We start from the raw sequence: 27175 nt of genomic DNA on the forward strand, positions 1-27175 counted from the left end.
CTAGACCTAACATTCTCTGTTCTAAGGCTCCTACCATCCCTGACATCCTATGTTCTAAGGTCCCTCCCAGCCCTGACATTTCCTGTTTTAAGGTCCCTCCCAGCCTTGACATTCTCTGTTCTAAGGCCCCTCCAGCTCTGACAGTCCAGGTTCTAAGGTCCCTCCCAGCCCTGACATTCCCTGTTCTAAAGGCCTTCTAAGCTCTGACCTTCTCTGAGCTACTGCATTGTAGAAATGCTCTGGTCCCTTTGATACCTTTAACAAATAAAAGCCTGCTTTTGTCTCTCTACAGTGGAGGTGTCTGCTGGCTGGCATGGTTCCCAACACTCCCAAGTGTAGCCAGAGCCATACAAACACGAAAGAACAGAAATAATGTTATTATGCAGTTTTCTGAGTCAGTCTGTGCCTTCAGGGATCCTTGTGTTCAGTGGAGTGGCCCCATCTCTATTTGAGTTGGACACCACTGGGCTACACCACCAGCTGCTATGTCCCGCTCTTTTCTCCTTCACTACTGTTCTTTTCAAAAAAGGTCAATTGCCAAGTCCTGGCCATTGGGCCTCCACAACTTGTCTCTTATCCTTCCCCTTCTCTCCTCTCACACGCCCACCCTTCTAGTGCAGGCCCTCATTGCCTCTCACTTACTCAGACAGCTAGCATTTACTAAGCCCCTACTGTGTGCTGGGCATTGTGCCAAGTCCTGGGGATATAAAGAGAGGCAACAGCCAGTCTCAAGTCCAGCGGGGGAGTCGACCTGCAAACAACTTTGTCCAGGCCAGCTCCTTATGGGTTCACCAGGAGGGAAGGCCCAAAGACTGCAGATGATGGACTGGGCCAGGCTTCCTGGAGAAGGTGGATCTGGAACTGAGATCTGAAGGGGGACAGGGAAGCCAGGATAATGTACCAGCCTCCTGATTGGCCCCCCTGCTTCCAGGCTCTTCCAGGATCCCCAACCCCACTCCCCAGCAGCTGTGGTGGCACCGTCTTTCTCTACAAACTCCTCTCAGTGCCATTTCAGGCCCTTCACTCTCTGGCCCCAGTGTTCCTTTCGAGGCCTATTGCAAATTTTGTTGTTTGTTATTGCTCAGTTGTTTCAGTTGCGTCTGACTCTCTGTGACCCCATTTTGGGTTTTCTTGGCAGAGATACTGGAATGGTTTGCCATTTCCTTCTGTAGCTCATTTTACAGATGAGGAAACTGAGGCAGACAGGGTGAAGTGTCTTGCCCAGGGCCACACAGCTAGGAAGTATCTGAGGCAGGATTTGAACTCATGAAGATGAGTCTTCCTGACTCCAGGCCCAGCACTCTCCACAAACTTCTCATTCCAGCCTAACTGGCCTACTTGTTAGTCTTCATATACAATATTTCACTTTCTCTTTCCATGACTTTGCTCAGGCTGTGCCCCGTGCCTGAAATGTTCCTCTTCCTCAACTTCCCCTCTTAGTATCCCTCAAAGTTTAGCTCACATGCCTCCCTACACAAGGCCTATTCTTATATTCCCAGATACTAGTGCCCTCCCTTGTATAATGGCTTCATACGTGTTTAGCATTTATTTTTCTGTGTATATGTTGCCCCTAAATGGATGGGGGCATTTTTGTCAGCCTGGCATGCAGTAGGTGCTCAATAAATGCTTGTTGAAGGACTCATCGTTATTTCATTGAAGCGCACAAAGCCCACAAGGGCCTCATTTATGCAGTGGGTGTCCTCCTAAGCGTTGTTTCTGCTCCCATTCTATTTCCAGAGAAAGCATATATCAATGTGACCTACAGACGGAACACTGTCTATGAGGTGACTTCTGGCCATGGCATGCAGAAGCTATCTGTAAGAGTGGATGCCTTTCCTAGGCCCAATGTCACCTGGTAAGTTGACCTTCCCTTGTTTTCCTTTCCTTCTTTTCTTTCCTCTCCTCTCCTCTTCTCTCCCTTTTCCTCTTCTCCTCTCCCTTTCCCTTCCCTCTCTTCTCTTTCCCTCCCCTCCCCTCCCCTCATTTCCCTCCCCTCGTCTTCTTTCAGAGTCCCTCTCTCCACCCAGATCCTCAGAAAGAATGGACAACTCCAAACTGGGACAGAGAAATCACTTTGTATTTATGTGACCCATATATTAGATGTTGTTATCTGTGTTCATGTCATCCCTTCCCTGATAGCATAGTAATAAGATAGCTTAGGTGAACCATTTCACTCCTCTTAGCCTCGGTTTCCTTATATGTCAATAGGATAATAGTAAGCTCCTTGAGAGGAAGGCCTGCTTCATTTGTGTCTTTGTACCCAGTGCCTAAGACAGTGCCTAACCCACGATAAGCTAATAAATCCTTGTTAAATAAATGCATTGGAGAAGGAAATGGCAAACCACTCTAGTATCTTTGCCAAGAAGACTCCAAATAGGGTCACGAAGGGTCAGACATGACTGAAAAATGACTGAACAACAACACGAAAATAAATACGTTGGCAGTTCCAGGGTCCCTTAGTGTTAACACCCGGAGGTGTTATGATTTCTCATCAATGGGAAAGCTTTTGAAACGATCTTCTTGCCCCTTTTTCTTGTGGCGAATTGTGAAGAGCTCAAAGACCCAAGTAGAAGGTGTAACTGGGCGTCTAAAGAGCCCCCTCGTAACTGATCATTCCACTGCCCCTCCTGACAGGTACAAGGACGGCCAGCTGATCCCAGAAAACCTTACCTACCATTCAGACCCGTTAAGGTACAGACTCACCATCACAGATGTGAAAGTGAAGCATTCTGGGAATTATACCATTGTCCTGAGCAACACCCAGCACAGCCTCCAAGAAAACCGAACCATCCAACTACTTGTCTATGGTAAGTTGCCGGGTTTGGGGGTCCTCTTCCTAACTTTACCTCTCTTTCGTCTCTGCTCCCTGTGATTGCGTCTGTAAGTCAAGGAAAGGGAGAAGCTGGCTAACTTGTTAGTCAAAATGGCCCCCATCGTTGCCCCACACCCTCATGGGAGCTCTCGGTCAGGAAGCTTTGGAGGAAGGCCCAGTCTGGAAGCAGCAGCTAGCTAGCCTCCTGCCTCTTATGCCAGGCTTCTGGATGAAGCTCCTCAGAGGGTGATTCATTCACATGTTCATGGCTCTAGAGTTCATCTAGTCGAATGCCCTTGTTTTATAGCTGTTTTACAGCCTAGGGAGTGAAATGATTTGCCCTGTTAGTGTTGAAGGAACCATTAATCTCCCAGTCATCCAGGCTCCCAATCTCACAATCATCCTTGACTCCTCACTCAACGTATCCGTTGTCTTATCTTGTCATTACTATCTCACCAATGTTTCTCCCACGTGGCCCCTGTCCATTCATACAGTCACTATTCACCTCTTGTCTGGACTATCACCTCCTGTCACCTTCAGGTTCAACCCCAAGCTGTGTGAGCTTAGGTAAACCACTTCACTCTCCTTAGCCTCAGTTTCCTCATCTGTCAAATGGAGATAATACAGTTATCCCCATCATGATTTTCCCCATCGTGGTTTCCATATATCGAGGGTTGGCATAAGAAATTAAATGGGAATTTTGGGGGAGTTTTGCAGAAACTGCAGATGATACGTGAAGGCCAGCAGACAACACAGAAAAAGTTTAGAAACTCAGAAATGCATAAACTATATCATAAAATATCAACATGTTTTATCTCTTAGTACCATAATTCAGACTTCTTCTCTGGTACGAAGGGAAGGCCAAAAAATTTTATGTGGATTTTCCAGATTGTGGGGGGTACTGTGTCCCTTACCCCACAATGTGGAGGGGACAATTGTCATACTTGTACTACCTACTTCATTGAGGCATTGAAAGGAAGGTGTTTTGTGGACTATGAAGTTCTTTGGGACCTGCTTTGACACTTGGCCCTCATGGCACATAGCCCATGATGCTCTGGAGTGCAGCCCAAACCAGATTAAAACAGAAATGAGAAATATTTAATAGCAAAAATAAAAATAAAATATGACATGGGTAGGGAACCTGCAGCCTCGAGGCCACAGGTGGCCTTCTAGGTCCTTGGGTGTGGCCTTTTGACTGAGCCCAAGTTGTACAGAACAAGTCCTTTTATTAAGGGGATTTGTTCTATGAAGTTTGGATTCAACCAAAGGGCTGCACTTGAGGACCTAGAGGGGATTTGTTCTGTGAGGTTTGGATTCTGTCAGAGGGCTGCACCTGAGGACCTAGAGGGCCACATGTGGCCTTGAGGCTGCAGGTTCTCCACCCCTGCATAGAACATAGGTCATTTTGAAAAAATGGATATAATTTTCTAAGGCCCACTGTTTCTAGTTGAGTGGGACAGCCCAGCTTTGGGTAGTTCTGTGAGGTTCTGTGTTGCTGAGAAGGTGTTAACCTGCATCAGTGGAGAGTTTCCTCCCCATGGAATTCTCTGTCTATGCCAATGGAATCACAAGTTCAGGCCCTATCTCTGTTATTGTTGCTGTGATTATTATTGAATCCCAGCTTGTCACACAGGGTCACCCAGCTAGTCAGCAGCACTTTCTAAGTCTTCCTTTCCATCATCAGGAAAATCTCAAATTCTTATCTCCATTTTGCCAATGAGGAAACTTCCTCCCAGAGAAGGGGAGTGACCTGCCCGGGGCCATGTGACTACCATGGAGAAGAGCCAGGTTGCCTAAGCAACTTGAATTCATCAACTTACCCCTAGAATGCAAATGAGGAAACAGGCTTGTTGTGGGGCGGGAAAGATGCCTGCTGTGTGGCCCAGAGTGTTATGCCAAAGCAGTCACCCAGAGCATCCAGGTGGCAACCTAGCTCTTCTCTACCTCCTGAGTTTGTGGCAGGAATGGTGCCCCCTCAGCTGACCTAGTGTTGGGGTGTCCTCTGGAGGACCCTGATGTTTGGGAGACCTGGTTACTGGAATGATTCTAGGTCATGAGGAGAGGGAAGCCTAAATCCAGATTCTCCTTGGAATGGAGCCAGGCTGATTAGAACCTAAGAAAGATAGAGCTGTGAGACCCTAGGCAAGTCCCTTTACATCTCTTGAGCCTCTTGGGTAACAGAGAAATAATAATACTGACATTTATATAGCACTTACTATGTGCCAAGGCATTGTGCTAAGTTACAAATATTTATGTCGTTTGATCCTCACAACAACCCTGAGAGGTAGGTGGTATTATTATCCCCATTTTACAGATGATGAATTTGAGCCAGACAGAGGTGAAGTGACTTGCCCAGGGTCACACAGCTAGGAAGTGTCTGAGGCTGGATTTGAACTCAGGTCTTCCTGACTCCAGGTATCCACTGCAGCGCCACCTAGCTGCCTCAATATTTGTACTACCTTCTTTGCAAGGACATTATAAGGTAAGAGAGCTAGGCACTCTTTCAATCCAGGAGCCCCAAATTTAAGGAGTTCCCTTTGTCCAGGTCCCTAGGAGGGGCCTCTTTCCCAAAAAGGGCTGTATCTTTCCACCCCAGAAAGTTGACTAGGGGACTCATTGAATTGAGCAGGGCTCCCTTCCTCAACTTTGTTTCATTTTTTTTTTTTTTGCAAGACATTGGGGTTAAGTGACTTGCCCAGGGTCACAGATCTGGTTAAGTAGTAGAACCAGGATTTGAATCCAGATCTCCTGGCCTTGTGGTATGGTGGAATGAGAGCAAGATTTGAAGCCAAGGGACCCGGGTTTAATTTGCACCTTGCCTACTTATTTCCTGTGTGATCTTGAACATGTTCCTTCCCCTTTCTGGGCTTCAGTTTCCCCAACTGTTAAATGATGAAGATATAGTGAAAAACAAGTCTCTTCTAGCTCTGAATCTATGGCCCACTCACCCCCAAGACCCCAGATCCAATGTTCTTCCCTTTAAACCCGACTTCCTTTCATCCTGATGCCTCAGTTTCCACATCTGTAGAATGGCAATAATGATGCTACTAATAATTCTAGGCCCATAATAAATGTGATTGTTGGGATAGAATCCTCCTGGGTTAATAATAGCAGCAGTCTATGGTAGGATGAGCTTGACTGGGTGATATTAATAGCAAGTATCTTGGCTGTCTATAGAAATAGCTCACGAGGCAGCCCCCCCATCAGCATCATGTAACTCTTCTCCTAATCCTCCCCACCCCCATCAAAGTTAAAAAGATGGGGGGAAAAGCCATTCCCAGAATATTTCAGAGGAGGGGAAAAATACCACCCCCTCTCCTCCTGGAAGTGTCTCCCCAGCCAAAATGTGGACGAGAAATTGTTTTCCATCATCTAGGCCAGAGCACCATGCCAATGCACACTTGTCTTCCTGGGGGAGCCAAAGTGGAATCATCAAACCCAGCCCCTGTTTCGCTGCCCCTCCCTGCCCTGTCCTGTCCCATCTCCAGTGAGTTGTTTTGGATGACTCGCCATTGGAGAAGAGGTCTTCACCCTGACAATCTATTCCTCCTCAAGCTCTCTATCACTTGCACTTAATTAGGGCCAGCATTTGCTCTGGGTCATGGGGAGGTTTAGGGGTTTGGGGGTGGGGTGGGGATTGGGAGGCCCAGCTTCCTAGGCCATTCGGGTAGGGCCCATCCCTCTGCCAGAATGAGGAGGTACAGACCCCCTACGCCGGTGCCACATGGGGGCCAGCTGGGGGGTGGGGCCAGGCAAGCAGCTTTGGCCTATGACAATGCCGTGGGCTCCGTGTGCCACCAAAGCTGAGGCGCTGACCTTCCAGGAAGACCTCAGGGGTCTCGGGAGAGCCCCGCATAATGAGAAAATCATGGCAGCTATTTCCATCACCTTGGAAGGAAGCAGAGAAGACGAGGGGTCAGGGGGAGTGAGGGGTGTGTGTGGGGGGGAGGGATAGTGCCAAAAATCTTAACTATGCATCTTGGGTTCTTCCTGTTACTCCTTTTCTCTGGATTGGTTCCCCTCCCCTTCCCCCCCCAGCACCTCCACCACCAATGACTTTGGAGAGAAAAAGCCAGCAGCAGTCTGCTTACTCTCCCTGAATCCCAGAATTGGAGGGTTGGGAGGAGGCACAGTGGCATTCTAGGCCTCCCATGCCCAGAAAGGGATCCCCACTATAACAGAGCTGACAAGTAGGCAGCCAGCTCCTAAGCAGGAGGAGCCCACCACCTGTCAGGACAGCCCCCTGCACTCCTTGCCCTGACCTCTAGCCCAAGCCCACCTCTTTGTATCTTCCCTCCCACCACTCCTGCTTCAGCCTTCTGGGGCCAAGTAAAAAAAAGTCTTATCCTTCCTCCATGTGACGGCCCTTCAAATACTTGAACACATAACTCATGTTCCCTGAGTCTTCTCTGCTCCAGGCTCAACATACCCAGTTCCTTCAAGTGATCCTCAGATAACCAGGACCCAGGCCTTTCCCCATCCCAACTCCTCTGCTCTGGACACTGCAGCTTAGCTATGTCCTTCTTAAACCCTAGTGCCCTGGAACATGATTATCCGGATCGGTCTGACTGGGGCAGACTACAGCAGGATCATTACCTCCCTGTGTCTGGAAGCAATGCCCCTCTTAAATGCAGTCCAAGGGCAAATTCACTTTCTGAATTGAGGGAGGTGGGGAGAGGGAGAAGGCAGCTAGGTGGTGCGGTGGATAGAGAACTGAATTCAGATCTGTTCTCAGACACTTACTAGCTGTGTGAGGCAAGTCACTTTACCTCTGTCTGCCTCGATTTCGCCATCTGTAAAAAGAGGATAAATAATAGCACCTCACTCCCAGGGTTGTTGTGAGGACCAAATGAGATAATTCTAAAGTGCCTGACACATAGTAATCACCATATAAATATTATTTTTCTTATCAGGCTGTCATATCACCCTGCTGACTCACTGAAACCCCCAGATCCTTTTCAGAACAACTGTGGTCTGACCAAACCTTACCTATTTTGTACTTTCAATTCAATTCATCAAAAAATGATTAAGGACATTAAATGCCTACTATATATCCCCCTATAACACATAGCTCCAGGGTTCAGCAAATGTTGTCTTTCGACAGATGATGGCATTCTTCCTCACATACTGCCCCCCATCAATCTCTCCCCACAGAACCATTCATTCACTCATCAAAATTAAACAGATATGTATTTGTAGGATCGTAGCACCTTAGGTCAAGAGCTGGACAGCACCTCATAGGCCTTTTAGTTTAAGCCCCATCATTTTACAGAGGAGGAAACTGAGGCAAAGAACACTGAAGTGATTTGCCCAGGGTTACACAGTAAGTGTCCGAGGCAGGATTTGAACCCAGGTTTTCTTAACTCTTAGTCCACTTTGCCACTATCGGAATCTGTGGGAGCCTTTCTACAGCCAGACAACCCCACAGAATCTCTGAGATGGAAATGACTTTGCAAAAATCCCTCCAATAACAGCCCCTACAACAGGGCTGTTAAATATCCAATCTTTACTTGGAGACTTTCAGTGAGGGAGAATACATTACCTCCCATAGCAGGGTATTCTGCATTTGTATAACCCTAATTATTAGAAATATTTTTCTTACTTTCAAGTTGCATCAAGCCTGAATTTGTCTAACTATCCCATTGGAGACTTTGCTCCGAGTTGATCACAGACCCATGGCCATTGAGCCAACCAGATTTGAATCCACTAAACTGGGCTGTGATTGAGCCCACATTCCTTCATCATTTCCACAAGAATAGCTTGAGAGATTCTGTCAAAAAACTTTCTTTTAATATAGAAAAGCTATATCCACACCAGGGCTTCTTAAGCTGGGGTCCATGAACTCCAAGATATGCATGAATCAATTTCGGGGGGGGGATGGATCTATGAACTTGGACGGGGAAAAAATTACATCACTATTTTGACTAACATCTCATTGAAATTGAGTATTTCTTTCAATTATGAATTTAACAAAAAAAAAAAAACCACTATTATGAGAAGAGGTCCATAGGCTGAACCTGACTTCCAAAGAGTTCCATAACACAAAAGGTGAAGAATCCCAGCTTTATAGTATTCCACTGATTTGACAGGCAAAAATGGAAGTAAGTTTAGTGTACCATGAGCTGTTCTTTCTTGATGAAGCCGTGTTGATTCTTTTTGGTCACTGCTTCCTTTTCTGATGTTCACTAACCATCCTTCGGTACCACTTCAGTTCTTAACAGTCTGTCAAAGGTTTACAGAACAGGCAGGAGATAAAGCAAGAGAGTGGGAAGGGAGGGCTGTGTTTTGAGTTCCATAGGGGTCCATTTCTCCTGTCCTCAGGGGCCCATTCTAGAGAGCTATGAAGTCCTATCTGGGTCTCCTGATAACCTGAGCAGTCCACTGAGCCCCCTTTGTCTAGACTGAGGCCTCCCAGCTGCTGTCAGTATCTGGAGAACTTCAACACCCCCTCCCCCCATCCCCACTCCCACTCTCCTGAGCAGCTGAAGCAGGAAAGCTCTCTGGCTCTTTGGGAGCCAAGATGCCTGCTCTGCCCCCACTGCACACCCCCAGCCTCAAGGTTAAGGTCCTTGAAAAGAATGGGATCTGGACCATCTAGCAGAAAAGGCCTGCTAACCATCCTCAAGGAATTCTCAGCCTACTGTAGGGTGAAAAGCACTAGGTTTTGAATCTAAAGAAGGGTTTCAAATCCTAGCTCTGCTATTTATTACCTGGGTGTGCCCATGGGCAAGGCACCTCCCCTCTTTGGGGCTGTTTCTCCTTTAGTAAATGAAGTGGTTGGACTACATGATCTCGAAGGTCCCTTCCTGCTCTAACATTCTCTATTCTAGGGTCCCTTCCAGCTGTACTTGTTCTAAGCCCCCTCCCAGCCCTGATGTTCTCTGTTTAAGGTCTTTCCTAGCTCTGGAATCCCGTGATTTTATCATTTCAATGAAATACTTTTTTGATAATGCCACTCTCCCGACCAAACCATTCAATAACCTTTTATTGCCTAAAGACTAAAGTTCGGGCTCCTTAGCTTGACATTCAAGGCTCCCAATAGTTTGGCCCCAACCTCCCCTTCAATCTTATCTCCTCCTACTCCCCAGGACAAGTCCTTCACTTATCCCCATCGACACTGGCCATGGGCAGCTCTGCCAGTTCCCTCTGCTGTAAATGAGATTAGATGTGACAATCTGTGGCAGGTCTCTCTACTGTGACCCTCTAGGAAGGAAGCCACTCAGTTCTTTCAGCAAGAGGTACCCCAAATCTCCATTGTCACCTGTGTCAGGCTGAATAGGCACCCCAACAAGTGAAGGGGGAAAAGCCCCTCCTTGGGAGCTGTCAGGCATGCTGAGCTTGTCAGGGTGACTTCCCCAATGTAACCTGAGAAAGAAACTGTAGAGGAGACACTTGGCAGCCGCCTGTCTTTTCCTCTGCTTGGGCAGGTCAGCTGTTACCCCAGGGCTGGGCTGGCAGCTGGCCTGGTCAGCTTCCTGAGGGAGAGGTCAAACAGGATCCCAGCTGTCCCCACCACAGAGCTCAAGGGGTCGCTTAGGCCTGGTCAACCCCATGTCTTGTCTTTCCTTGTCCTCCCCCTTCTGTGGCTACGGGGGGGGGAGGATGGCATGGCTGGATTAACACAGCCCTTTTCAGGGGCCCCTTCTTCATGTAGAAGCAGAGAATGCTAGAGTTAAAAGGGCCACTAAAACAGAGAACAGGGAATGTTGGAGTGGGAAGTACTCCTAGAACATAGAATGTCAGAGCTGAAAGGAACCTTCAAACAGAAAGATATTCACAGATCTGGGAAGGATTTTAAGTGATTATCTAGTAAAATACTCTCATTTTACAGGTGAGGAAACTGAGACCCACAAGAGAAGAAAAGGGACTTACCAACTGGTTAGAGGTAGCTGGTGGTATAGTGGATAGAGCACTAGGGGAGTCAGGAAGATCTGAATTCTAATCTAGCCTCAGACACTTCCTATTTGGTAATTCACTTCACCTCTGTTTACCTTAGTTTCCTCAATTGTAAAATGAAGCCAGCCTCACAGGGTTGTTGAGAGGATCAAATGAGATGATATTTGTATTGAAAAAAAGTGCTTAACACAGTGCCTGGCACAGAATAGGCGCTATATAAATGTTTATTCTCTCCCTCACTAGTTAGTTACAGATTCCTGAATCCTTTATGTAGCACCTCTCTGCTGCCCCAAACTGCCCAATAGCCATAGCTGCTAAGGAGTGGGGAGGGGGAGAGGGGCTGGAAAACCAGGATTAAGGTACTGCCTCTGTTGGAAATCAGGATAGGTGAAGGGGTGATGTGACCACCCTCCCAAAGGCAATAGAAAGCTGGGGAAAAGAGCTCCAAAGGCCAGAGGAACTGAGAAAGAGGGCAAGATAGACTTCAGCTCCTCTCTAACAGGAGGAGATTGGCCTAGTTGGCCTCCAAGGTCCCTTCTAGTTTCAGATGTAGGAGCCAGCTGGGGGTGAAACTGACTAGCAAAGCAGGTTGTGGCATTGCAAATCCCTCCCTCCCGATGGCCTCCACTGCTCAGCCCTTATTTCTTCAAGCCTTGAGCATATATTTGCTTTGTCCAAGAAGGGCCACCTATGCATCAGGCACTTGTATTTGCATCCTTGCTCTGGAATCCCTTTGCCTCCCCTATTCCTTCCCTTCCCATGAGCAAATAAAAAAAGCTGCAAGCTCTCTCTGTGCAAGAACTATGAAAATGAGAGAAGATGGAGAGGAGGCTAGAGGATGGCTCCCTGGTTCCAGTGGGTTTCCTAATTGGTTGCTTCAGTTTGTTGTACTTGGAGTCATGAAGATCTAGGTTCAAATCCTGCCCTTGATACTGATTTGCTGTGTGACCCTGGACCAGTCAGGTCCAGAGAAGCTACCTCTGTGGGCCTCAGTTTCTTCTTTAGTAAAAGGAAGGAATTGGAACAGATGACCTCTGAAGTTGCTTCTAGCTCTTTTATGTGTGGCATTGGGTCAGTCCTTTCCCCTCCCTGGGCCTCTATTTCCTCATCTGCAAAATGAAGGGGTAGGGGTGGAGGTGGGGAAAAACTGAATTTTCTTCCAGGGCTGGCTCTATGATGCTCTGATCTTCAAAGGGTCCATTTCAGTTAGAACCTGGAGAAAATTTTCTAACTGAGCCAACTTTCTCCAGCCAAGTTACGGTTAATTACCAAAACAGCAGCTCCTGCCCAGAATGCCTTGACCAGCTGTGACTGGCACTTCCACGGTGCCAGGCAAGGCTGAATATTGGAGTCTTGAAGCTTGTGACTGGGATGCACTGATCTTTCTAAGCCATGTGGAGCTGCCCAGGAGCATGCTTGGTGTGAGGGATCCGACAAAGAAATGAGCTAGGAACACCGGACTTTCCAGGCTAGCAGCCACTGAATTGTAGAGCAAAGTCTTGCTTGATTTCTGCTCACTTTCAGGAGCTCTGAAGGCTGGGCTCAGGGCATCCCCACTCAGAAGGGTGCCATTCCTTTCTAGTACAATTTTATGGCACCCCCCCCAAATCCCATCCCATTGAAATCCTGCCCATCTGGAACCAACATGGTGAGAGCCCCCCGTCTGTGCTTGGAATCAGTCAGAGGACCTGAATTCCAATCATGACTGCTGTTCATTAGCTATGTGACTTTGTACATATCCTGGACCTTCAGTTTCCTCATGTATAAATGAGGCAAGATTGGTCCTTTCTTCGGATCTGGATCCAGAGATAGAAGGGTCCTCAGAGGCCACTGAGTCCAAATGGAGGCCCAGGGAAGGGAAGTGATTTAGCCAGGGTCACACAGATAATACCTGATGTAGGATTGGAATGGAGATCTCCTGACTCCAGAGCTCGTATTCTTTCCCCCCTTCCAACTAGGGGTCCTATGACCTTTCAAGTCATGGTGTAGGGGAGAAAAGTAGGCTTGAGCTTGGGTTCAAGTCCTGTCTTTGTGTTAATTCCTGTATGACCTTGGGAAGGCACATCCCTTCTCTGGTCTCAGGTTCCTTCTCCAAAATTGGGAGCCAAGGTGATCTTGAAGGTCCCAGGCTTTGGCCTCTCTTTGAAATTGATTTGCGGGCAGAAAAAGTCACCCAAAAGAAAATGATTCCTATTAGCCCCTCCTCCCCACTTTCCACTGCACTCTTCCTCAGCAGAAGCTGAGTAAGTCTGCACATTACTACCTGGGTGACCTTGGGCAAGTCACCCATTTTCCCTGCACCTCAATTTCCTCCTGCTCTACAAATGAAGTGGTTTGAACAGATGATCTCTTGGGCCTCTCCCAGCTCTGAACCCATGACACATACAAGGAATGAAATAGGCCCCAGCCCAAGCAATCTCAGAGGAATCTATTGGTAGAGATGTGTATTAAAGGGGAGTAATTCTTGAATCCCAAACGGATGGGAGTTATTTATACCTGCTGCTGTTTGCCTGGTGTGTGTGGGGGTAGGGGCTGTGGCAGAATCCTGATTCTCTCAAAGCCTCCTAAGTGATGTATTTTTTGCTCATGGAGAAGGTCAGAAGACCTCTTGGAGCCTGAGGTGGTAGCCAGGAGAAGTGGCCAGTGAAAGATGGCAGGGTGTGATGGGATTAGCTCTAGAGTCCCACAGTGAGGGAAGTGGGGGGGAGGTGTTGAAGGCAGATGGCCAGGGGAGGAGAAATGGGCTCTGGTTTGTATTGGCTAATCCCCAGAAGGCAGCGGCGGTGGCGGCAGGGTGGGGGGGCCATCAGTGAAAACACACAAGGTTTGCTCAGTCTGCCCAGCCCACCATTTGCTGAGAGATTTTGCTACAAACCAGCTGCCACTGTGGGGCTTAAAAGGCCCATCCGTTGACTGAGATGTTTAATTTCCTGTGAAGAGATGAATCTATTTGGCTTGAAAAGAGCTCTGAGGCATCGCCACCCCATTGTGGCCCTTCCCAGAGCTGGTGCACGTGGCCAATCTATCAGCCTCACCATCGTCCTCCTCTTTCTCATTACTCTGTGAAGCTCAGGGCTCTGGCTCAGGTCACATGCCTCATCCCTGTTGGCATTTGGGCTTAGAACCTGCTGAAAGCGGCAACATTGTCAGATTAATTCAGAAGGCAGAAGCAAGAATGTCAGCATAGGGAGGGGCCTTAGACCAGGGGATGTCAGAGCTGGGAGCGCCCTTAGAACAGAAAATGTCAGAGCTGAGATGACTATTAAAGTAGGAGATGTCAGAGCTAGGAGGGGCTTTAGAACAGGAGATGTTAGAGCTGGGCAGGACCTTAGAACAGGAAATGTCAAAGCTGGGAGGGCCCTTAGAACAGGGGATGTCAGAGCTGGGAGGGGCCTTGATCTAACCCCTTTAATGGACCAATGATAAAATTGAATGATAAGAAGTGGACCTAAAGGGGGCAGCTAGGTGGCGCAGTAGATAGAGCTCTGGCCTTGGAGTCAAGAGGACCTGAGTTCAAATCCAGCCTCAGACACTTGACACTTACTAGCTATGTGACCCTGAACAAGTCACTTAACCCCTTTGCTTAGCCAAAAAAAAAAAAAGTGTACCTAAATCCAGAAATCCTTTGAGCCCAAACCTCCCTGACTTCAAGGCTAGCCTGCTTCCCTCTATGGCAGGCAACCTCACATGGTGAGGCTGGATTTCTGTCCTCTAGGTCATCAGGCTTATCTAAACATTTGCCAACAGGAATTGTGGGAAAGTGGGGAGAAATCAGGGGACTTTCCAGGCCATTTGATATGTAATATCAATTCCCTCTCCTACCACTGCCCCCAATTGCATGACCGGGTGATTTGCCACTATTGCTTTGAAGTATCCATCCTAAGGCACTTACCTCAGCCATCATTTCCCATCCTAAGGTGGTCATTTCCCAACAGGCTCCTCCTACCACCTTGCCTGCCCAATGAATGTGTCCAGACAAAGAATACCAGTTAAGCAGAAGCAACCAGCAAAGTGACACTGTCCAATGGCATATGCAGTGTTCCCCATCCATAGGCTCCCCCTCTCCAAGGAAGGATTCCTCCTGTTTTCCCGGGTCAAGATTGTGACCCTTATTTACTGACAGTTTCCTCTCTTTTCCAGAGAGACCCAAGATCTATGAAAAGGAGACAGACCTGAACAAGACTCAGCCGGTATTTCTGGGCAGTGAACACATCCTCCGCTGTACGTCAAGTGGTACCCCGCCACCAACCTTTCGATGGGCTTGGGAGCCGTGCATCACCAGCGATGCTTTGTAAGTGTCTGAGTTTCTTCTCCTCCCTAAACCCTAGCACAAGTAGATGACATTTGCAGGACCAAGCCTGAGGACTGTCCTTGCTGGGGGTCCCATGTTTGCTTCAGCTATCTTGGAACAGGCAAGCAGCTCTGACCCCCATTTCCTACTGTTTTGAGGCTTACAATGTGCTTTGCCCACATTACCCCTGTGAGAGGTTAGGGAGTGTTGGGTTTTTTTTTGCTCCCACTCTGTGATTTGTGAGACACAAGTGTGGAAATACTGATGCAGATGGCCAATCTGTACCTTTTTTAAATTATTTATTTGGTATTTTTTATTTTTCCCCAATTACATGTAAAAACAATCTTTAACATTCATTTTTAAATCTTGAGTTCCAAATTCTCTCCCTCCTTCCCCCTCTCCAATCAGTACCTTTGTAGGAGAGTTGCCTGCGACCACCAATGAAGGTACATACTTCTTTGCACCACATGGCACTTTCACGAAAACTGACCAGATTTTGGGGTCCAGAGAAATTACAAATAAATGCAAAAAGACACATATACATCCTTTACAGCCCAAAAGGCAATAAATCAGGAACACAAACTAAAGACATAGACCTAAGTGGAGACTTAGCAATGAAATCCTAAATTATAAGGGAGGCAAAGAACAAAACATGGAAACAGCAAATAATTATGTGAAAGACAATGATAATGATATGACAGTGTACCAGAATATCAGGGATACAGCTAAAGCTGCTCTCAGAGAAAAAATCCTATCCCTAACTACATATATCAAGAAAAGAGAAATCAAGAAGATTAATGAACGGTATATACGTTTTTAAAAATTAGAAACCCAACAAATAAACCCAAAATAAGACAGAAGAAGAAAATTTGAAAATCAGAGCAGAAATAAATAAGTTGGAGAGTAGCCTGTCCACTGAAAGGTAAGTGTTTCACAGTTAGTATGTGTCAGAGAAGGGACTTAAAATCAGATATTCCTGACTTCAAGGTGAGCTCTCTATCCGCCATACCAATCTGCCTCTCAGGATGACATTTATTATCCCCATTTTGCAGATGAGGAAGCTAAGGGCCTGAGAGATGCTCCTGAGGGACTCACTAGCCATGAAAGAGCCCCTTCTAGCCAATTTCCCTGAGCCCTTGAAGTCTTAGCTACCCCTGCAGCCCTTCAGGGGCCTTATCTCTCCCCACCAGATGCTAGAGAAGGATCTTTGGGGGAAATGATCAAGTTTTCCCCACCCACCTCCTCACTTCCAATGCTATCTCATTTCCTTCTCTCTCCTTCCCTCTCCGATGGCCATTCCCAGACCATCACAACTGGTTTCCATTGACCCGCTGACCTAGGGAACATCTACCATGGGTTTCAAGGGCAAAAAAAAACTCTGAAGTCATTAGGACTCTCAGTAACATGAAGGTCCCTCCAATTGACATCTACCCAACTCTGAAGTCAAAGACTACATGTGGCTGTATTTTTATCACATGATCCTCTTACCTGAAATATAACCAAAAGTCATCTCAGAGAGGAGGCTAAGCAGCTGGGAGGGGGTGGGTACAGGAAAGGCTTCCTGCAGAAAGTGGGATTGGAACTGAGTCTTGAAGGAAGCGAGGGATTCAAAGTGAGCAGGAGAGACATTGGCAAGCATGGGATAGCCAAGACAAAGGTGCAGAGATGGGAGATGGAGTGTTATGGTTGGCTGGACCTGGGGCCACCATGGAAAGGAATAACTTGCAAGGAAATGACTCTCCCTCCTCATCACTGCTTCTAGGAATCCTCATCTCCTTCGATGGAGCAAACAGAACAGCCCCTAATCCTTGAGCTGTCTCCATTCAGAGTGGGCAAAGCACATTGTAGGCCTCAAAGCATCCTCAATCCCCAGTCATTGGTGTTCTTATCCATTGGGTTCCTTTTGTGTTCATTCTGTTTTGATTTCTCTGTTTACATGTTGTATTCCTCCTTCCCCTCTTTACCTCCCCTGACCCTGATGCATGCGCACACATGGACGCGCACACACACACACACACACACACACACACATACACACACATACACACACACACACAGTGAAAAAGAAGCAGAGATGCTCTCATTTTTATACAGGTTTGTTGAACCCAGTTGGCCAAGGCTCTGTGGGGGTACAGGTAACAGATCCAGCTGTTAACTCATCTGTCAGAGGGGGCAGCATAGCTCACATTCCTTACCTCCCAGAGCTATGGTGGGAAAGTTGCTATCACCCCATTGGGTATTATTATCAGCAGCAGCATGTCCCCAAGTGGAATGGATGAGCGGCTTCAGGAGGGAGTGAGCTCCCCGCACTCACTAGAGGTGGTCTTCAAGGTGGAACCAGATGCCCATTGGTCACAGATAGTATAGAAGGGATTCCTGCTTGAGTACGGATTGTACTGGGTACCCCGTGAGGTCTTTTCTAGCTTGGAGATGCCATAAATCTCGGTGTCTGTGGGGAGGCAGGATGGCACATATACTCAGTGAGCTGTGACTCAGGTTCTTGTTTTTTCTCACCCATTATCTTGCCTTGTGATCTTGGCTCTCCATCTATAAAATGATGGGCTTGGATGTTATTTAAAGTCTCCTTTAACTCTGACATTGGTCTGGATACAAGAGACCTCTGAAGACCATTCCAGGTGAAGAACACTATAAATTTAAAATATATATATATGCACATATATACATACATAGGTATGTGTGTGTGTGTGTGTGTGTGTGTGTGTATGCACATATTAAGCATTCAGGTGTCTTTTTTCTAGCCTTGGGCAAAGGCCTAAACCTGACACCTAAGCAGATGTCATTTAGGAAAGCTAACTCCAGGCAGGCAGAGTGGGTACTTTGTGGGATCCTGTGATGAATGGAAGTTAGGAGGCCTAGGGATGAATGCCAACTCCTGCCTGCCTGGGTCTCCTTGGGCAAGTCAGAGAGGTTATTGATTCTCTGATCTCTATCTCCTCACATATAAAATGGGCCCAGACATCTGAGGAAATGAAAGTAAATTATGATGGTGAAGATGATAATATAAGGTGGAGATTGGTCCTTGGTTGTAAGGGACTGGCTGGCCTAACTGCTTCATAGTACAGAGGAAGAAAATGAAGCCCAGAGAGATAAAATTGGAACCCTTGTGCTCTGACTCCAAATCCAGAGCTCTTCCCACTACAAAATCAATACATCCATTATCCAGTCCCACAAAATAGCCCAGTCTGGGAGGGGGAGAGACCCCTGGAAGAAACAGATATCCATTCTTAGGCCAGCCGGTCCTTAGATCAAGAGGTGCCTCCCAGTTCAGGGAGGGGGTGAGCTTCTGCTCCATTATGTGCACCTGAGGATGAGCTAGGGCCAAGGGACCAGACACTGGCTGCTGTGCTACTGGGCCAGCCTTTGAGTTTATTTTCTGTGTGGTAGAAGAGAACATAGTCCAATGACTGGGAAGGGCCGGGGAACCTGGGAGCATTGCTAAATCGGCCAGCACCATCCTTCAGTCGGAGACAGGCAGCCGCCCTCCCCTGATGTTAACAATCACTATTTATTAAATGTCCCAGTCTCATTTTTTCTCATGACAGCCCTTCGGCATGTTTCTCTGCCGTGAAGATAGATGGGCTACTTGCAATATGCTGAGAAATTAACCAGGGTTTGTTCTGGATGGCGGCCATATATAGTGACCCTTATAAATCTGCCCTTTGATGCGCTGTCCTGTCTTTGTGGAGAGCTGGGGCCTTCCCAAAGAACTCCCTCTTAAGCCTCCTGCTACTTCAAGATCCAGGCTGCCAAAGGGTTTTTCCCATGTCCCCCTTCCAAGTCCTACATTCTACCCAGAGAGAGAAGAGGGAGCACCAGGAATAAAGTCTCCCCCATTCTCATCTCCGTTCTGATTTAGCAAGTTGGGGAGATGAGACACTCCCCTCCCCCCCAATCAATCAATTAAGCATTTATTAAGCACCAGCTATGTGCCAGACATTGTTCTGAGGATGTAAAGACTAGGACAGTCACTGCCCTACAGGAATTCAGATTCTATGGAAGGAGAGGGTGGGGTGAAGCCAGAACTTGTCATAGATATGGAAATACAAGCTATACAAAATAAACATTATGATCTTTTTTGGGGGGGGGGGTCAACCATTGAGGGAATCAGGAAAAGCCTCTTGAGGGAGATAGAGTTTGAGCTAAGCTCTGAGGGAAGTAGGGATTCTGAGAGGGAAAAGAGGGAAAGCATTCCAGGGAGGGTGAACAGCTTGTGTAAAGGAACAGTGTACAGAGAAGAGTGAACAAGGCTACTTTAGCTAGAACAAAGAGTATGGAAAGGGAAGGGAAAAAGCATTTATTAAACACCTCCTGTATGCTCAGTGTTGTACTAAGCACTTACAGATGTGAGCTCATTTGGTCATTTGAAGGAGAGTAAAATGCGATCTGGGGCAGCTAGGTGGCGCTGCAGTGGATAGAGCTGGGGCCTAGAGTCAGAAAGACTCCTCTTCCTGAGTTTCAATCTGGCCTCAGACACTTACTAGCTGACCCTGGACAAGTCACTTAACCCTGTTTGCCTCAGTTTCCTCATCTGTAAAATGAGCATGAGAAGGAAATGGCAAACCATTCCTGTATCTTTACCAAGAAAACCCCAAATGGGGTCATGAGGAGTTGAACATGACTGAACCAAAAAAAAAAAAAAATGCAATCCACCTAGAAAAGGCAGACTGAAGTTAGGTTGCAAAGAGCTTTAAATGTCAAGCTGAGGAATTTGTATTTGATCTTAGGGGTAGTGGGGAGCCACTGACATTTCTAGAGCAGAAGAGTGACATGTTCAGATTTCAACTTTAGAAGAGAGGGGAGAAACTTGAGTCAAGGCCACCAGTTAGGAGGCTGTGGCCATAGTTGGGACAAGAGGACATGGGGGCTTGGACTAGTGTAGTTGTGCTGTGCATGGAGAAAAGGACAGATAGAACCAAGGGAGAATAGGCAGAATTGCCAAGCAAGGGTAAGGAACCTGCAGCCTTGAGGCCACATGTGGCCTTCTAGGTCCTCAGGTGCAACCTTTTGACTGAGTCCAATTTTTGTAGAACAAATTCCTGGGAATTTGTTCTGGGAAGTTTGGATTCAGTCAAAGGTCCATACTTGAGGACCCAGAAGGCCACATGTGGCCTGCAGGTTTCCCACTCCTGGTATAGTCAATAGGGCACTGGGGTCAGCAAGACTTAGGTTCAGACCCTGCCTCAGATCAGAGGACTCTGTTTAAATTGATAGTTGAAAAGGACACTGGTATCTATCAAGTTGAAGGCCCTCATTTTACAGAGGAGGAGACTGAGGCCCGGGAGTAACTTGCCCAGCATCATGCTGTTAGTATCTGAGACAGGATTTGAACTCAGGTTTTTCTGACTCTACGTACAGTGCCCTGTCCACTGAGCCATGCTGCCTCCCTAGGAGACAATACCCTCCCTTCCTCAACCTGTTGAATTCCTCCCCAGCTTTGAAATCCAGCTTTAATGCCACCTCCCACAGGAAGGCTGCCCTGAGCTCCTCTGCCCCTTGGATCTCATGTAGAATTTGATTTGGACCTTGCATTCACTTATCATATGCCACTGTGGTTATTTATATTTGTGCAAATCTGAGCAGACCCAGGAGAAGGAAGGGATTTGCCCGTGGTCAGACACGGGATCCTAGCTCTAGAAATGGAAGAGACCTTAGAGGCCATCTAGGCCAATCCCTTCATTGGACAGAGGGGGAAACTGAGTCCCAGAGATGGGAAGAGATTTGGCATGAGTAGTAGAGCCGGGATTTGAACCCAGGTCTTTTAATTCCATATCCCACTCGCCCCACTGTATCACAGGATTATTTGGGTCCCATTCTCACAATTAGAATTCATGAGTCTTGGGGCAGCTAGGTGGTGCAGTAGATAGAGCACTAGCCCTGGAGTCAGGAGGACCTGAGTTCAAATCCAGCCTCAGACACATAACACTTACTAACTGTGTGACCCTGGGCAAGTCACTTAACCCCATTGCTTAGCCAAAAAAAAAAAAAAAGAAATCATGAGTCTAATGGGCTAGGCTGGGGGTGGGGGGTGGGAGAGCCCCATCTGAGCCTGGGACCAGTAAAAGAGAAATGAGAAAGCTAGCTGGGTACAGGTAAGACCCCCACCCCCATCCCCCACAACAGGCCTACAGAGTTGCCACTGAACTTGAGTGAGATGAGGCCCACATGCTGCATCTTCACTCAGGTGGCTTGAAGAGTCTGGTTCTAATGATGCGCTTAGTGAACAGTAACCATAACAAGACTGTAAATCCTTCCCTTCTTTTCCCCAGGTGCAGGGAACGAGGGAAGAGAATTGAGCTTTCCAAAGCTACTCTTGAGAAAGGCCTGTACGATGTCAACCAAATCCAGTCCATCGAGGAGACGATTATATCGAGTGGGGATAGGAACAAGGTACGTTTCCAGTGGGCTGTGCTGGCGGTATTCGTAACCTCATGGCCTAGGCATGAGCCGGGCCAGGCAGGGAGTGGCCTGAGCCCCACTTCCCAGGCGCTGACACCAACAGTGAGTTGCTAACTTCTCACATTCCTGCAATTCTCAAGGCCTGGGATCTGGGTTAAGTCTTTGCCATTTATAAACATTGAGTTTTTTGGTGGTGATGTCGCCTTCCCCTTTTAAGAGCCCTCATCGGGGCCTCAAGGGTCAAGCCTACCCTGGAGCCTTGAGAACATACAAACTGTGTGTCTACATCCTGGGATGCTTGCTCTGGCCACAGCTGCTTTTAGGGGGTCATGGAATCTTGGGTGCTGGGGAGTTGGGGGGCATGGCAATTGCAGGTAGCTTTGGGGGGATCAAGTGGTTACAAAAGAGGCAACCATGAAGTCATATGGCATAGAATTTCAAAGAACTTAGAGGTCATGCAGTCCAATACCCTCCCTGCCACTTACATCCACTGTGTAACATTTTTAACAAGTTCCCCCGCTCCAAAGCCAGGTAGCAGAAAAACCCCAGCATGGAGCCTCTAGCCTCCAGCCCTCCAATCTGAATGGGCAAGGAAAGGGTGATGGGGACATTGGTTTGGGAAGGTGGAGGATGATTGGTTGGTCTGGGGTGCTGTGAGGGGGCAGAGAGAGTCTGAGATGGGTAAGCAGGAGACCTGAGGGTGACCCCCAGCTATCTGGTGCTTTATGCAGTAGCCCCGTGGCTTTTCCAACTTGCAGGAAAGGCATCTCACTTAAGCTTTAGCTGACTAAAGATCCCCTTTTGGTATCCCCATCAATCTGGACATCCAGGGAAGGGGGCTTACTACCTCCTCAGGCGGTCTATTCCATTCTGAGACAGCTCACATTGCCAAGGAGTTTTTCTTGACACTGAGCCCAAAACGAGTCTCTTGGACACTTTCATGCATTGCTCCTGGCTCAGCCCTCTGAGACCAAGCTAAAGAAGACCTGTAATAATGGCTGATCAGAGAGATTTAAGGATTGTATTAGGTGAGGTCGGATCAGCAAAATCCTAAAGGCTTCCTGAAGGAGGTGGCAGTGGGCATGGGCTGTGAAAGATAGGGATGGATTCAAAGCTCTAGAGGAAGGAAGGAGACAAGCATTTATTAAGCACCTGCTGTGTGTGTGGCACTGTGCTAAGTAAGTACTTTTACAAATATGATCTCATTTGATCCTCACAACAACCAGGAGAGGAAGGTGCTGTTATTATCCTCATTGTATAGTTGAGGAAACTGAGGCAGACAGAGGTGAAGTGAATTGCCCAGCATTGTACAGCTAGGAAGTATCTGAGGCCAAATCTGAACTCAGGTCTTCCTGACTCCAGGGCCAGGACTCTATCCACTGCAGCGCCACCTAGCTGCCATAACCTCTGGAGCTCCTTACCACCGCATAGCCAAGGCTTTGAGTTTCATCTTCCACAAGTCAGGTATCTCCACTCCATTCCGTACTCACATGCTCACCAGTTGATGCCCTGCTAGTCCCATTCAGCCTTCTCAGGTGGCTTGGGGCATCTTAACCCCCACTTTGCATTATAGCATTCTGGATCTCCAGCTGGAAGGGACCTGGGAGGTCAACCACTCCAACCTCTCATTTCACACATGAGGAAACTGAGGCCCAGAGAAATGAAGTGGCTTATCCAAAGTCAGACATGGGGCACTGGATCTTGAGTTGAAAGGGCCTCCATAAAATGGGGAAAGGGGTTGACTATTGTGATTTCTGAGGCTGCTCCTAGCTCAAAATCCTGTAGGAGAGGAAATCTCCCCGAGAACACTGGAAAGGAAAGGGACAGGTATTATAGCTATTTTTCACACAAGAGGAAACTGAGGTAGGAAAGAGGGATGTACTTGGCCAAGAGCCCAGCGGTAAGTCTGTTTAATGGCTTCCCTTTCCCCCATTCCCTTTCTTGGGGCTCCAGAGATCTGATACCTAGCAGCAAACACAGCCACACTGCCCTTTCCATTCATACCTGGAGTAATTGCCAGGCCCCAGGGCTAGTCTGACCAAATGCTGGGTTAACAGCTGCCCAGGGGTTGGAGCTACCTGGGACACTCAGGCCATCTGGCATTTCTCAGGGAGGCTTTCATACCATGAGTCTAATATAAAACAGACTAGGGAGTTGGGGGTGGGGGGTGATGGAGAGGGAGAGCAGGGAACCAGGTTGATCTGAACCTTTCACTCCTGTATTATACATTATCAGCAGAGCAGTGTGGGTACATGCCACTGAGCTTGGGTGCCATTCAGGCCTAGGCTCTGCTTTAGAGAACAAGGATCTGGTGGCTGGAATTGGACTGTAGGAGATGGAATGACAGCTAGCATGGGGTTTCTATCCCTTGAAGCTATCCCAGAATCACAGGATGTCAGAGCTGGGAGGACCCTTAGAACAGGATCTCAGCTCTGATATTCCCTGTTCTAAGGGTCCTCCCAGCCCTGACCTTCTCTGTTCTAAGGCCCCTCCCAGCTCTGACCTTCTCTGTTCTAAGGGCCCTCCCAGCTCTGACCTTCTCTGTTCTAAGGCCCCTCCCAGCTGTGCAATTCTCTCGCTCCTGACATATGGATGTAGAAATAATTCCGAGGATGTGGCTCATTGTTAGCTATCCAATAGCCAAGTTTTCATTTATGAAGGATGGCACCATCCACTCGTGCCCTCCCCCAGGCTTCATCGTGAGTGGAGGTAGCCCCTCGATTGTGTGAAATGTGTCAGTGGGAACAATGATAGGATGGCCCCTTCTCTGGAATCCCCAATCAACATTGCCAACAATTTGTCGTGAGTGAATAAAACAAGGCAGCTCTCACACTAGGCGAATATTCTGTTCATTCTGTGAATTTGAGGCGTCCGTGGATGAGAGCTGGGCTGGTCAGATATGGGGAGCACTGCTGAATTGTTGTATGTCACTGTTGTGGTCTTCATAGGAATTGATTCTGGGAAATGCAACTCAATAATGAAGGCCTCAAGGAACCACTCAAGACTCAGAATGCAATAAATCAATGAACAGGCATTTAAGTATCGACTATTGATTGATCAATCAAAAAGCATTTATTAGTCCCCTACTATGTACCAGGAAATGTGTTCTGGGGATATAATAGAGATAGTCCCTACCCTCAAAGACCTTACATTTTAGGGAGGGGAGACAATATGAACACATACAATTATTCACAAAATAAAGGCTAGGGATGGGGTCTGGATCTGTGATATAATTGGTATAAGGAATTCCCACATGAGTAAACTCCCTCTACAAATATTGTTCGTCACCTTTTCTGCAAGCCCTGAGTGGTTAGGTGACTAGCTTAGGATTGCACAGCCAGTATGTACCAGGGTGTTCAGGGAGGACTAGCACCTCTGGTGTGAGGGCTTGCCGAGCCCTTTTCAGGGCTGCTCAGCCACCTCTGGGGTCCACCTGGCACCCAGCCCTCACCTGTGGCTCCTAGAAGCTGTAGCTTATGCAGCGACCACATCCCAGTAAGACTGTCTCAGCAGATGGGCTAAACCAGGCTGAGGGTAACCAACAGGCCACAAACCCATTGGTGAGGTAGAGGAGTGTCTACCTCAAGTATGTGAAGACTTCCCCTGGTAGAATGGGCAGATGAGAACAGTTTGTTCCAATGGCTATGAAGGTGGCTGAAGCAGGTGCTGTGGAGCATTTAGAGTCAGACATCGAAGATGCCAAAGTCATCCACTGCATCCCAAGCCAATGACAATCATCCTGACTTTGGTCCTTCCATTGGACTTCAGTGACTCTGGAAGAGAGAGTGAGGCCAAGTGTGCAACTCTGCCTCACTCAAATCCAGTTCACACACACATAAGTCAAGATATCACCCTGTCGGGGGCAGCGAGGCGGCGCAGTGGATAGAGCACCGGCCCTGGATTCAGGAGAACCTGAGATCAAATCCGGCTTCAGAGCAAACACTTGACACTTACTAGCTGTGTGACCCTGGGCAAGTCACTTAACCCCAACTGCCTAAAAATTAAAAAAAAAAAAGATGTCACCCCGTGATGTCATTGGTCCTCTTAGAGAATGAAGGATGGGGGCAGCTAGGTGGCACAGTGGAGAGAGTGCTGGCCCTGGAGTCAGGAAGATCTGAGTTCAAATCTGGCCTCAGACATTTGAGAGGTACTAGATGTGTGACCCTGGGCAAGTCACTTAACCCCAATTGCCTTGCAAAAAAAGAGAAAAAAGGAGAGGGAGAGAATGAAGAATGAAAAACAAGAGGCAAAACTCAAACTCAGTTTTCCTGCCTCTGAGGTGACAACTCTCACTACTACGGCACATTGGAATTTTGTAGGGGGAAGGTGGAGGAGTTCAGACTAGGCCTCATGCAGATTGTGGTACTTCAACAAGGAACCAGAGTTTAAGAAAGCTGCCACCTGAAAAAAAAAATAGAAAAGAAAAAGGGACAACTAGGTAGCACAGTGGATAGAGCTCTGGCCTTGGAGTCAGGAGGACCTGAGTTCAAATGCAGCCTCAGACACTTAATGCTTACTAGCTGTGTGACCCTGGGCAAGTCACTTAGCCCCAATTTGCCTCACCAAAAAAAAAAAAAAGCTGCCACCTGTGGGGCAGAAGCATATTTGATAAAAATCAGATCTTCCAACTACTCGGTGATTTATTATAGCTTAACAAAACAATCCCCACCCATTCTTTGACTCTTCCCCATATCACTGACAAGAAAGCAGAACAGGGATTATTCTCCCCATTTTCCAGATGATGAAACTGAGACCCCAAGAGACAAAGTGATCAGTCACAAAACTAGCAAGTGTCAGAAGCAGGCTTACAACGCATTTTCTTCAGAACTTCTTTGTAAGAGAGTCAGCGTGAGGATTATTAGTCCCATTTGACAGAGAAGGAAGCTGAGGCATAGAGGAGGAAGTGAGCTGCCCAGTTAGCATCACACCAGGGTGCCTAGCAGAGTGTCGGCACACAGTAAGTGGCAGCACCAAGTCTAGAAACCAGATCTTCTGCCTTTGGATACTATCCTCTTTCTACAGCCCTGACACTATCTCCTTCCATGCCAAGTTAGGAGCTCTGTGATTATTTCAGAAATGAGTCAAAGAACCTGAATCCCACCCCCACCTCCTCCTCCTCCTCCTCTTCCTCTTCTATCCTATCCTAGTGACCTTTACATGGGCCTTTCTCCTTTTCTCAGATCTGGAATCTTGGTCAATTTCAACAGGTGCCAGCCCCCAAGGGAGCCCCCTGGTTCTCCCTCCCTCCTTTCCTTCCTCCCTCCCTCCTTCAGCTGGACTCACTCAGATCCGACCCAGAGGCAACAGCTCTCCACAGGACATGTCCCTTGATGAAAATGTATTCTTATTAAAAAGAAGAGCCAATGAGGCACAGCTCTGATTTCAGCTTGCGTTCCCATTGTGTTCTGAGGCAAAGTTGCCAGTCTCCTTTTGGAAGCTTCGGGCTTAGCGAAGGGCCTCTCCTCCACTTTTAGATGGTATCCCTTTCTCCAAGCTCCGAGGAAAACTTGTGACCTTCCGACTCTGGGTGTCCAGCCCGAAATAAATAGTCAAGGAAAGTGACAATTTTAATCCCCACATAGCTCGACAAGTCATTCATCTGGTCTTGTCAAGCTGGGCCTGAGAATAATCAAGATGTGAGGGGCCTTTCTGGACCCCTCCTTATGAATGAAGAGAAGCTGAACTCAGGCCCTTTTCTCTGTTACTGGATACTTCCCCCCCCCCCCACAAAAAGGAGATGAAGGATTACCCAGCATCTT

The 27175-nt window shown here is 47.6% G+C and overlaps 1 protein-coding gene across 1 annotated transcript in view; it reads left to right on the forward strand.

Moving 5' to 3' along the window:
* Positions 1 to 27175, forward strand: part of LOC114023373 (vascular endothelial growth factor receptor kdr-like) — a 223277-nt gene that overhangs the window by 113894 nt on the left and 82208 nt on the right. Inside the window, exons 8-11 of the mRNA XM_027835990.1 lie at positions 1738 to 1855; positions 2635 to 2807; positions 14849 to 14999; positions 21287 to 21407. Of these exons, the coding sequence (XP_027691791.1) occupies positions 1738 to 1855; positions 2635 to 2807; positions 14849 to 14999; positions 21287 to 21407 (563 nt within the window). The remainder of the gene's footprint in view (positions 1 to 1737; positions 1856 to 2634; positions 2808 to 14848; positions 15000 to 21286; positions 21408 to 27175) is intronic.

The sequence above is a fragment of the Vombatus ursinus genome, unplaced genomic scaffold (assembly GCF_900497805.2).
Source record: "Vombatus ursinus unplaced genomic scaffold, bare-nosed wombat genome assembly UNPS02004423.1, whole genome shotgun sequence".
Classification (NCBI taxonomy): Eukaryota; Metazoa; Chordata; class Mammalia; order Diprotodontia; family Vombatidae; genus Vombatus; species Vombatus ursinus.